The 12,697-nt window shown below is 42.4% G+C and overlaps 1 protein-coding gene across 2 annotated transcripts in view; it reads left to right on the plus strand.

Moving 5' to 3' along the window:
• The window catches only part of SNX24 (sorting nexin 24), a 162,365-nt gene that overhangs the window by 87,665 nt on the left and 62,003 nt on the right, over positions 1-12,697 (plus strand). For both annotated transcript variants that reach the window (XM_045486958.1, XM_045486964.1), the window contains exon 2: positions 2,523-2,606. In XM_045486958.1, coding sequence (XP_045342914.1) covers positions 2,523-2,606 — 84 coding nt within the window. The remainder of the gene's footprint in view (positions 1-2,522; positions 2,607-12,697) is intronic.

The following is a 12,697-nucleotide window of genomic DNA, read 5'->3' on the forward strand; positions in this document are numbered from 1 at the left end:
ACACACACACCTGCAAGTGGGGGAAGGGCAGAGAGAGAGGGAGACACAGAATCCCACGCAGGCTCCAGGCTCCCAGCTGTCAGCACAGTGCCCGACCCGGGACTCGAACTCAGAAACCACAACACCATGACCTGAGCCCAAGTCGGATGCTCAACTGACTTAGCTACCCAGGCGCCCGCAGAAAAATAAGATTTATGACATTGATGCCATTTCTTCACATCGTCCTGGAAATTCTGATTAACCAACTTCCTTTCCAAGATATTTTCCCAGAATTTAAAAGAAAAACCCCTAACGATATTAGGTATATTGTACGGTTTTTAAATGGCAACACGGTAAAAATAGTGGCGTGAAAATGTACCACACACGGTGTCTGTGTGTGTGTGTGTGTGTGTGTGTGTGTGTGTGTGTGTCTCCACCCGCCCCGCCACCCACCCACACCCTCGCGCCCCCCTGAACTGACTGACTGAAAAGTAACTGTGGAACTTAGTAATGGAGCCATCTGGTCGATAGAAGGGATGACATTCCATGAGGCAGCCACTGTGTGATGTGTCTTATCCCTGGCCTTCAAGAGAGGTGACCCTGAGGGCTGACCCAGTAGGTTGAGCCTTTCTGAGTCTTCAACACTCTCCTTCTGTGTATCCAGCAGCAAACATGCCAATTAAAGTGGTATTTTTTGGTTTGGGTGTTCAAATTTTTGTTTACATGCTGATTAGTTAACATACAGTGCAATACTGGTTTCAGGAGTAAAATACAGTGATTCATCACTTCCATACAACACCCAGTGCTCATCACAAGTGCCCTCCTTAGTGCCCATCCCCCACCCACCTCCCTCCACCAACCCCTCAGTTCTTTATCTATCATGGTCGGTTTTGCGATGAAGCCTCGTGTAACTGGACTCAGAATATAACTTCAATTGTCTCATGCAGTTCAGCAGATGGAAACTACTTTTATTGCCTCCACACTGTCCTGCTTTAACTCTGGGACCCGACACTAGAAAGGGATTCTGCATCCTATTAACCAAGCCCGGACATGGGAGCTGTGCTTCTTTTGTTTGTGTTTCTCAGGGTGTATTCCTCATCGGATTCCTGGCAGCATCTTTGAAGGAAAAGAATTTTCTTTATTGAATTAGTAACCAATTTTTTTTCTAAAAAAATAATATACATATATATGAGACTTTGAAGCATATGGATATGTTTTGAGAAGAAAATAGTTTCTATTTTCACTAATTGACCAAAGAAAAGTATATTTGGGGAGGTTTCCTGAAAAACCAAATGTTAGTATAAAATATTGATTAAATTCATAAATATTTACCATTTGCTTGATAAAAGCACGTTTCTTAAACGGAGTCAAAGAACAGACGACTTTGTTTCTGATTCGAAGAAGTACAAATATACAAATATTTTATGTTTGGTGATTTAATTTTGTCTTTTCAAATAAGTAATACATATAAGGTAGATATACAGAGCCAGAGGGGATCTGATTTCATAATCACGGCATTGTGACCTCATATTTCATGTGCTACCATTAAGTAGTTTTCTTTAGGGTTAAAGTAAGCATGCTTTTAACACTCTTTTGTGTCTTGTGACCTCAAGTTTAGCTTTTTCCAGAAGGGTGACTGAAAGAGGAAATAAGGCTTACTAAGTAATTGAACAGTGTTCCTTCATCTTGGTGTTGACCACATCTCGCTCAGCAGAACAGGAGTTCAAGACAAACTCTTGAAAATAACAGATCACCTTCTCTTCCATTCTTGCCAAGCATCCTTCCCCCACCCCACCTTAACATTGTGTTTTCATGAGGATTTCACAATATCTCTCATCCCTTGTTCCCAGTCTTGACCCCAATGACCTAAGAATCAAGAAAATGTCATGTTAGTGCCTACTAATTAGCGCACCCAGAGAGCCTTTTCTTCTGGCCTTTCAACCTTCTGGAGGTAGGAACGCAAGCTGTCACTGGCATCATGCAGGGAAAATGAGCCTTTACTACATTTTCCCTGTTTTGCAAACAGTGGAATAAGCCCAGCTGAGGCTAGAGATGAATATGCAGGTTAGGAAGAAATTAACCTAAAATGCACTGCTGTTTGCCTGATTGTCTTCTAGGTGACACAGCATGGCCGGGCGTCGAAATACCCACCCGTAATGGAATGCTCTAGCCTGCTGTGTCTGCCAGACTCTCGCTGTTGTCAGACAATTTGTTTCAATACCATCATACTCATTGGTGAAATAATTTTAAGGGAGGAATGTGCTCTGATTTAAAAAGTTTAAGGAGCATCCGAATGCATTTAAGTTTCTGTTGTTTTTAGACACGTTACAGGGAGACCTCACTTGGTACTAACTAAAGCATTTGGCTGGAATGCTCATTAATCAGTGCTGTTGGACCAGGGTCTCCTGAGCCTTCTGGGTTTTGGGGGCTCAGCTACTGTAATTAAAGGGATGAAATATATCATGGTCACAAACTTACCACATCAGACAACTGAGAGGTTTGAACTGGTGGAATTAATCTTTTTTTAAATTTCTTTTCTTTAGGTGTTTAAGATAGAAGTACTAATGAATGGAAGAAAACATTTTGTTGAAAAAAGGTACAGCGAATTTCATGCCTTGCACAAAAAGGTAACTTTTTTTCCCTTTTTCCTTGTATGTTAGATGCTGTAAGGTTAAGACTGTTCTCTGTGTTTTCTGAGAACATTAACAGTTCCTGGAACAATACAGTTTCTTTTATCATGACTGAGGTTTCCTTTTAAAATAAATTATTCAGTCCCTTAAAGGTGTGCTTTTTGAGTAGGTGGGTTTTCTGTTAAGGTCTTTTACATAAACAGATGTAAGGGTGTAAGCTCTTTGGGTGTTATGGGTTCACAAAGAATAAGACTGAGGCCTTATTTCATCCATGAAATACACTTAATGTGCTTTACAAAAAGGAAAGAAAGAAGCAAATGATGACTTTACAGGGAGAAATTTATTAAAATCAACTTACAGTTATCTGGAAAAGTAATATGCATGTCACATGTGTCCAGGAGCATTTGGGGAAAATGTAAAAGGAGAACATGCACAATCCTTTTGAATTGTAAAGGCCACTTTGTAAGATTGGCGTTCGAGTTCTTGGATTCATTTCATTAAAAGTCTGAGATAAAAGAAACAAGAATTCAAAAGGAATGGCTGAGTTTGGGGAGAAATGATAAAGAAGAGAAGAGTGAATACTTTTTATTTTCTGACAAAATTTAATGTTTTGCAGGCTAGAAATTATTTTTGGGGTGCTGACATTACCTTAATATATATGTGTGTGTGTGTGTGTGTGTGTGTGTGTGTGTGTGTGTGTGTATATATATATATATATATATATACACAGTGTGTGTATATATATATGTATATACATGTATACATATGTATATATGAGTATATAAACAGATGCATGAATATGCACACACACGTAAATGTATGCCACAATTCATTTTCTTCACTTCTGTTACTTTATTAGCTAAGAAGTTAGATGGGAAGATACTAAGTGAATATGTTAAGAAAGAGAGTCTATTCTTTTAATTTTATTAAAGACCTCTTAAATGTTCTGGAAATTATCAGTACATAAATCATGTGACAGTGTGCTTACTCTATATTAAAAGTTCTTTAGTTATTTTTTTTAAAGTGAATTTCCCCACTTTTTTTTTAAGTCAAGAGAATGGAGTATTCAGTATAAACTTTAACAGGATATTATTGAAAAATCAGTGAAACTGTTTCCCTCTGTACACTTTTCTCTTAGGATGGCAGGGGATAACATAAAAGTCATTCCTCAATTAAAATTTTGTTAAATCCAGATTCACTTCCAAAAGAAAGGACGCAGGTGGGTACAGATTTAAACCAGACGTTGCTGTTAGCTTTTAGGAAAGCTCCAACCTAGGAGTCTGAGAGAGGAACAAACCTGGAGTCTGGGTCTCCGTGCCTTCGCGAGGGCTTCTGTTTTTGTTTGCTTGTTTTTCACGGAAGCAGATCCCAGGGAGATTTCTGCTGGGCACCTCCTGCAATAAATTCTGACGCTAAGATTAAAACCAGATCTCAGCCCCCTGCTCAGCCTCTGATGCCCAGGGTACGGACTAGGGCGCCTGTCACATGCAGGCTGCCTTCCTAACCTCCTAGCTCACCATGACCTCGACACAACCCAGCTGTCCCCAGCAGATATTCCAGGAGCAGCTCCACACCAGGCACAGCTGGGTGACTGCCAATTAGGCCCGCCCCGAGCGAGAGCCTGCCGTGCTTCCAACCAGTGCAGGGTCGTTCCCCCTGTGCTCTTCTCGAACAGGATTTTATTTTCTCCCCAGCGATTATAGGCAGTTCTTAGATACTCAGAGTCAGAAAAAAATTCCTGGGTTTTCTGGGATTCTTGTCTCAATTTCTGCATTTCGGTTAAGAAGGTTAGCTATTCTTACAATCATATAATCAGGCCTACCAGAGTTGAGAGAGTAAAAATTCTCAAACGTCTCAATTTTTTTTTTTTAATTTTTTTTTTCAACGTTTATTTATTTTTGGGACAGAGAGAGACAGAGCATGAACGGGGGAGGGGCAGAGAGAGAGGGAGACACAGAATCGGAAACAGGCTCCAGGCTCTGAGCCATCAGCCCAGAGCCTGACGCGGGGCTCAAACTCATGGACTGCGAGATCGTGACCTGGCTGAAGTCGGATGCTTAACCGACTGCGCCACCCAGGCGCCCCTCAAACGTCTCGATTTTGTGTGTTTAAAACATCCTGGCTGGTACATAGAGATAAAAATGGCTTTGTGAGGCAGAGTTCTAGTTACGGATTTACTTGCCCCATTGCGATTGTATTAGATTTGGCTAAAAGGTTACCATAGAAGCTAGTTAAGGACAGATCATGGTAGTGGTGTGTGCAAAAAACAGAAATCTGTCATCTAGAGTGTACAACTGTGTTAAGGATTGAAATCAGCCAAAAATTTACTCAGAATCCACAAACTACTGATCGCTGCTGCCTGTGGTACAACTTGACCTTTTTATTACATTTTGATACCTGTTCCGAGTGCTATTTCTTTTTAAGATTTTATTTTTAAGCGATCTGTACACCCTGCACGGAGCTCGAACTCACAGCCCTGAGATTGTGAGTCACACGCCCCACTGACTGAGCCAGCCCAGCGCACCTCGGGTGTTACATTTTTATCGAAAATATTTTCCTTTTAAATTCAGTCAAGTCTATTATGTAGTTTTCTTGCAATCCTCAACTATTTCTGCGCTGTGTGCAATTTGCTGTGCTGCTAGTGTCCTGGTTTTTCCAAAATTTTACTTTTACTTCTCACTTGTTAAAAGTGTTTGGCCACTGTCCCCAAGTTAATTCTAAAATGATAAATGAGCTATTAACAGGTGCTTGCATCTTTAGAATAACAGGGGCATAGCTCTTCTGTGTGCCTCAGATAAAAATGCTTCCTGGCTTATTGTCAGGCTAATTTGGAGGCAGAAGGTGAGACTGTTACCCATTTCACAGTTCATCTGGTTGTCTAAAGAAAGTTCTTAATGATTATCACTTCTCCCAAACTTTAATAATTGTTTTTTTTATGATTTTATTTTTTTTTATTTTTTAATGTTTATTTATTTTGAGAGAGAGAGAGAGAGAGAGCAGGGAAGGGGCAGAGAGAGAGAGGGAGACCCAGAATCTGAAGCAGGCTCCGTTACTGTCAGCACATAGCCCAGTGCAGGGCTCGAAGTTATGAACCATGGAGATCGTGACCTGAAGCATGGGCTGAAATCAAGAGTCAGACACTTAACCACCTGAGCTACCCAGGCGCCCCATTCGTTTACACTTTTCTCAGGATTTCTTTCTATTTTTTGGGAACATTCAAAAGGTGTTTTTTGTTTTTTCATTTTTTTCACACCATAAAGCTAAACCTTGCAGGAGGTTTGGGGAGAGGGTAAATAACCCATTGTTACCCACACATATTTCTACTCTGCTATCATAATGGCTGTTTTCCTTCTTTTCTTGAGGTTTTGTTTTTGTTTTTGTTTTTTTAAGATTTTATTTTTAAGCATTCTCCCTACCCGACGTGTGGCTCGAAATCACAACCCTAAGGTCAAGTCGATTACTCCACCGACTGAGCCAGCCACGTGCCCCTCTCTTCTTGAATTTTTTAGTAAAGCAAATGCTGCTGGGCTAACCATGTTCCTGCATGGTGGTAATTACGGGGTCGAAGTTAAGTGTGTAGGCTCTGGAAGCAGAATTTTCCTGAGTCTGCCTTTACCTCTTCCTGGCCGTCAAGTTCATGGAGCAAGTTACAAGATCTTTCTGTGTCTCACGTTCCCCATTTGGAGAATGGGAATAATTACAGTACTAACGTCTTAGGATTATTTTACAAACTAAATGACATTGTGTGTGCATCATATGGTAAACTTCCAATTATTGATGGCTTTCATTAGATATAATATTTTCCATATTCAGGGTGGTTTCCTTATGCTAGATTGCAAAAAGAAGCTTTCTCTGTCAAAGGATTTGCATATATCCTACCAAATTTCTTTTCAGAATGGTTATAGCAGATTTAAAATGCAGCCAGCACATTGGAAAGTACCACAAAATCTCATTGTGTTTGAATATTACCCCCCAAAATTATATTTATTTACTTCAGCAAACAATGTATGTTGCCTTGTTGCTGTTTTCATTGGCGTGTCTTAAGTTTGTTTAGAAGTTGTATTCCCTGGGTGCCTGGGTGGCTCAATGGGGTTAAACATCCGACTTCAGCTCAGATCATGATCTCACCATTCTTAGGTTCGAGCCCCGCATCGGGCTCTGTGCTGACAGCTCAGAGCCTGGAACCTGCTTCAGATTCTGTGTCTCCCTCTCTCTGCCCCTCTCCTGCTTGTGCTCTGTCTGTCTCTCTCTCAAAAAAATAAGAAACATAAAAATAAAAAAAGAAGTTGTATTCCCTTTTTTTGGACTGGTCTATCTACTCGAGTGTGATTTATTTTTACCCGTTAGTTTGTGTGGCCTGCTAATAAAATTTTAGCCATTTGCTGAAAGTACTTTTCACACAGGACCTTTTGGCCCTGATATTTATTTTAACTTACAAAAGCTTTAAATGTGTATGTTATCTGTTATGTCAGTTTTCACTCTCTCAGATCCTGAATAGTAGTCATTTCTTCCAGAGTGGTGATGAGTATCTGCTTCCATTTTCTCTTAGCTTTTCTAGATTGGTATTTTTCATAGTGTGCACCTTGGACCATCTGTAACAGAACAGTATTGAATGACGTGAAGATTCTGCGTACTACCGGGACATGCTGAGTTAGAATCTCCGTGATGGAGCCCCGTAATGCGTCCTTTATTTTTATTTATTTGTTTATTAAAAATGTTTGTTTATTTTGACAGATAGAGCATGAGTCAGGGAGGGGCAGAGAGAGAGGCAGAGAAAGAATCCCAAGCAGACTCCCCGCTGTCAGTGCAGAGCCCCATGTGGAGCTCATGAACCGTGAGATCATGGCTCTAGCCAAAATCAAGAGTCAGATGCTCAACTGACTGAGCCACCCAGGCACCCCAGTTATCTGCCCTTTAAATCAGGATCCCAGGTGATCTCAGTGCCTCTTGAAGTTTGACAGTTCCTATTGTGTGGTTATATTTTTAGAGGCATCTCTTAGACAACCCTCCTCACCCACCCTCTGCCTATCAGGTGCACTGAAGCCACAAGGTTTGAAACCTCAGGGGTCTTACCTGTGTTTCTCTTACCTCCTGTGTTCAGAGCGTCACCAAGTCCCGTTGATTCATTCTTCCAAATTTCTATAATGTGCCCCATTTAATTTTCCTCTTCTCTTTTTCCCTCCCAAGCCAGAGTCTTACTAATTGTCTAAGTATTGCTTTAGCAATTTCTGATCCTTGTCTTCTGATTCTTTCTGTGCTACAGATCAGTTTCCGTAAAGCACCATTTTCATCATTCTGTGGCGCAAATACATTGAAATGGGTCGGTGTTGTCAACCGTATCATGGACATTGACCCTCACGACCACTTATCTTAAACTCTCTATTAGTTTCCAATTACTGGTAGGATTAGTCATCACAAACGTAGTGGCTTAAAGCAACACGCATTTATTATGCATCGGCGGGCCGCATTCCCCCTGGGAGGCTCTGGGAGAGAATCGTTTCCCCGCCTTTTCTCACTTACAGAAGCTGCTCAGAGTCTGTGGCTTGTGGCCTCTCCCATCTCCAAAGCCAGCAGTACGGTCACTGCAGGTTCTGTTTCTATCATCACCTCTGCTGTCTCTGCCTCTACCCTCTCTGATGATGACACTTCCGCCTCTCCTTTGAGATTCCATTGGCTGTATCTGCATACCCCAGGATAATGTCTCCAGCTCAAGATGCTTGACTTAAGCCCATTCTTTGGCCAGGTAAGGTGACACAGTCTTAAGTTCTAAGGGTCAGGACATGGACATCTTTTGCAGGAGGGAACCGTTAGTCTGTCAACCACAAACTCCTTTTCTAGTTGACCTTATTTCTCACTTTCTCATGAGAAAACAGCGGTGGCAGCCAATTAGTCTCCCCACTCACCCTCGTGTAAGAAGATCGCTCTCTGTCTTTGCTGTGCTGAATGGCCTTCCCTCTGTGTTCTGATCTGTTCAAACCAAACTGAAATACTTCATGTTCTCCTTCTTTCCTGGGAGTTTCTTTTATTCCCTCAGGTCTTTGTTCTTGGAATTGCTGTTCCTTTATTTTATTTATTTATTTTTTTAAAGTAATCTCTATGCCCAACGTGGGGCTCAAACTCATGACCCCAAGATCAAGAGTCACATACTGTACTGACTGAGCCAGCCAGGCACCTCCTCGTCTTCCTTTAGAGTAGACGTTTCTGCTTAAATTTAAAGCATGTAAGAGATCATTAAAATTTACTTGTCTCTAAGTCTTGTCTAACTAGAAGACACTTTTTTGGGGGTTTTATACACGTTGGGACCGTATCTTATCTTTCATATCTTCCTCCCTGCCTGTTAGTGTTGGGCACTTATTAGGCATTAAATAAGTAGTCGGCAAATGGGATGTTTGGAGGACATTCTGCATATTTATGAATTAACTGGAAGAATGTTTTGGCTAAATAACTCATTTTGATTGTGGGAGTTGAGTTCCCTGTAATTTCCATCCCAGGTTACACGAGTAATTCCTTTGTAGCTGTGTAGTCCCAGATGGGACCAGCACGCACACCACACTGCAACCCAAGCGGGCCCCCGCTTTGTTCCTCTCTGTTCACTCTTAGCCTCATATCTTTAAAAAAAAAAAAAGTTATGGGGATTTCTCCCTACTGTTGAGGCCCAGCGGTGATGGGAAGAGCCTTAGGCTTGTATGAGTTTCCCCTGTGCCCCAGTGGCACCTGCCTGCATCTCCTGTAGACGAGCAAGTTACCACTTTATATGGTGGTCCTTGAGAACAGCTCTGCCTCCCCAGGCCCACGGTCACGGGCGTGCGGAGAAAGTCCTGCCCTGCATGGCCAACTGGGGAGCATATTTTACATGCCTTCTCAGCTGTTCACTTTCCGTTCCGGCCCAGAGGTTTCAGGGAAATACGGTGCTGGTTTGTTACGAAATTAACTGTCCTCATTCTTGTTATTGCCTACTTTTGGCTTGAATAAAATAGTACATTCTTATATTTAAATTAATGAAGTACACATTTCAAAAGAACCCGAAGCTGCCATATGGGGTCACACCAGGAATAAAGCGCCTCATGTAGTCCTTCTAGAGGGAACCCTGAGGACGGACGGGTACCGAGGTGGAGGGAAAGGTTGAATTTTACCCCAAAGGCTCCTCACTTCTTTCCTTAACCTTTTTGTCACATATCCAGCTCTTTGTTTAGGTGCTTGGGAAAGTATCTGTGTTCCTTTCTCTGGAAGATTGGCACTATCACCAGTGAATACGTGGGACATCTGTGTGGAGGAAAGTCTGAGTAAACTCTTTGAATGGTATAAAGAGGAAAGGGAGGGGTGCCTGGCTGGCTCACTCGCTGGAGCGTGCAACTCTTGATCTTGGAGTCATGAGTTCGAGCCCCACTTTGGGCATAGAGATTACTTACAAAAACCTTTTAAAAATTAAAAAAAAATAAATAAATAAAAAGATGACTCCAGGCAGAGGGGATTGTGCCTTCAGTATCACGTAATCTGGTGGCTATCCGTGTGGATCAGAAAGGCCGTGTGGCCGGATGCAGCATGGCCAGAACAGTTAATCATCCCATGGAGTGGCAGAGGAGTATTTATCTTGTGAGCAGCTGAGCCCTGCTGGAAACATATTGTCTTGGGTTTGTCTCTCCTCATCTAAAGCAATTCATTACTCACCTACAAACGCTGTCACAGATCCCCGCAGCTATGATGATCGGCCTCCTCCATACTCCTGACATAAATAAAAAGGAAAAGTGTTTTCAGTACTCTATCTTCAAGATATAAAAAAAAAAAAAAAAAAAAAAAGGAGAGACAGATAATGGAGTTGATTTTCTATTTTACAATGTAAGAAATGTCACGATTCAACAGTTTTTTTTTTTTTAATGTTTATTTATTCTTGAGAGAGAGAGAGAGAGTGAGCAGGAAAGGGCAGAGAGAGAGGGAGACACAGAATCTGAAGCAGGGAAAAGGCAGAGAGAGAGGGAGACACAGAATCCGAAGCAGGTCCCTAGCCTGACGTGGGGCTCGAACTCACAAGCTGCGAGATCATGACCTGAGTTGAAGTCGGATGCTTCACCAACTGAGCCACCCAGGCGCCTCACGATTCAACAGTTTTAAAGGAAGTTTCCTGAGGTTTAAATTGTAACCGAATAAATTTATTACCACAGAATACTTGAGCATTTTTCGCTTTGTCTCTATTTGAGAAATACCTCAAATGGTGTAGAGATGAGATATATATTTATTCCCATACAATCATAAATGGTTTCTCTCTCTCCCTTGTTCCTCAGTATTGGATCAGTCTTATAAATAAATGAACATGTGCTAGTGTTTCCCATTTAACGTAATACCTTTGCCTCCCTGCTTCACTCCCATGTTGCCCGCATTACTCTCCTTTCTTGGTAGATAGAATTCCTTGAAAATGGAGGCTCTGCTCTATCCCTTCCTACTCCCTCCTTACCCACTGTTTGACTTCCCCAGCCTGGCTGGGCAGTCGGACTGTGCCCGCTTCTTGGAACCCTTTCTTGTCTGAAGGTGCGGTTTCACCCCCTGCTCGGTGCCTGCCTGCTTCTCTGCCCTGCTGCTCAGAATCAGAGATCTCTGCCATTGTAGCCATGTCCCATTGCAGTGTAAGGAACTGCCACTCACTCAGCAGCTTAAAACAAGACAACTGTATCATTTGGGAGTTTCTCTGGAGCACGAGTCCAGGCACAGGTGTACTGGGTTCTCTGCTTAGGGTCTCACCAGGTGGGCATCCAGGTGTGGCCAAGGCTATGGTCCCATCTGGGGCTCAGGGTCCTTTTCTAAGCTTGTTTAGATGAAAGTAGGTTTATTGCTGTCATGGGGCTGGCCCCCCCCCCCCTTTTTTTTTTTTTTGCTGATTTTTTGGCCAAGGGTAGCTCTCAGCATCTATGCCATGTGGTTGGAACATGGCAAAGCCATGAGTCTGTGTGCTAGGACCGGGTCTCATAAAAGGTAACCTCATCAAAGGAACGGCTGTCCTGCCCACATTCACTGATCCCATATGGCCCCATGGGAGGGGATTATGTAGGCACACATGCACTAAGGGGCAGGGATCTTGGGAGCTGTCTTCAGATTCTGCCATCACAGCAGTTTTTTCCCATCTGTGCCAACAGAGAAACACCCCACTGTCACGTCATCTAGTTTCATGGTTCTCAGTACCACTTAACGTATTCTGATGCCTAGATCTAGGCTCCTTTCCCCCTGCCTACATTTTATCTCTATGTGAGTGCCTCGGGGGCATCTGAGACTTAGAATCACCAAAAGTAAACAATGGATTCCTTTGAGCCAGGAGTATTTTTCACTGGATATATTAGGAACTTGATTAGGTTTCTTAAACAGGTGAGAGAAGATTCTCACACTGCAACAAAACTAAAAGCAGACGCTCCAAGTTGATGTTGCAGTTCCGCAGTATCCATATTCCAAGTTCCTTCTGGTCTTCCTGCTTTACCATCTTTATCTTAGCACGCGCCTTTCACCCTTCTGGTTACAGTACAGCGGCTGTCGCTCCAGGAGTGCTTCGCGTTTCTGTCAGGAAAAAGAGCCCCATTATAGTGCTGCCTGATTATGGAATCTCTCATGACCTCCTTAAAGTGAATTTATATTAAGTCATGCCCTTGCTCAAGACATTCACTAAGCTTCCCATTTAAAATGATATGGGGGCGCCTGGGTGACTCAGTCAGTTTTGGCTCAGGTCGTGATCTCACAGTTCGATGATGGGTTCGAGCCCCATGACAGGCTCTGTGCTGACAGCTCGGAACCTGGAGCCTGCTTTGGATGCTGTGTCTTCCTCTCTCTCTGCCCCTCCCCCACTTTCTCTCTCTCTCTCTCAAAAACGAATAAACATTAAAAATTTTTTTTTTTTAAAAAGGAGCAATGTGTGAGGAGAAAAACTTGTTTATCTGAGTTTTTGAAACTTTGAAAAACAATTGTGATTTCCTAGGCTACTGTCTAGGCATTTTACAGTATGATAACCCTACTCACACCCAGAGTCCGGACATTTAGGTAAGGACCTGAGTTCAGGATTCCCTCTATACATTCCCACTTGGCTTTTCTGGCACCTTTTAAAATAACCATTT

The sequence above is a fragment of the Leopardus geoffroyi genome, chromosome A1 (assembly GCF_018350155.1).
Source record: "Leopardus geoffroyi isolate Oge1 chromosome A1, O.geoffroyi_Oge1_pat1.0, whole genome shotgun sequence".
Lineage (NCBI taxonomy): Eukaryota > Metazoa > Chordata > Mammalia > Carnivora > Felidae > Leopardus > Leopardus geoffroyi.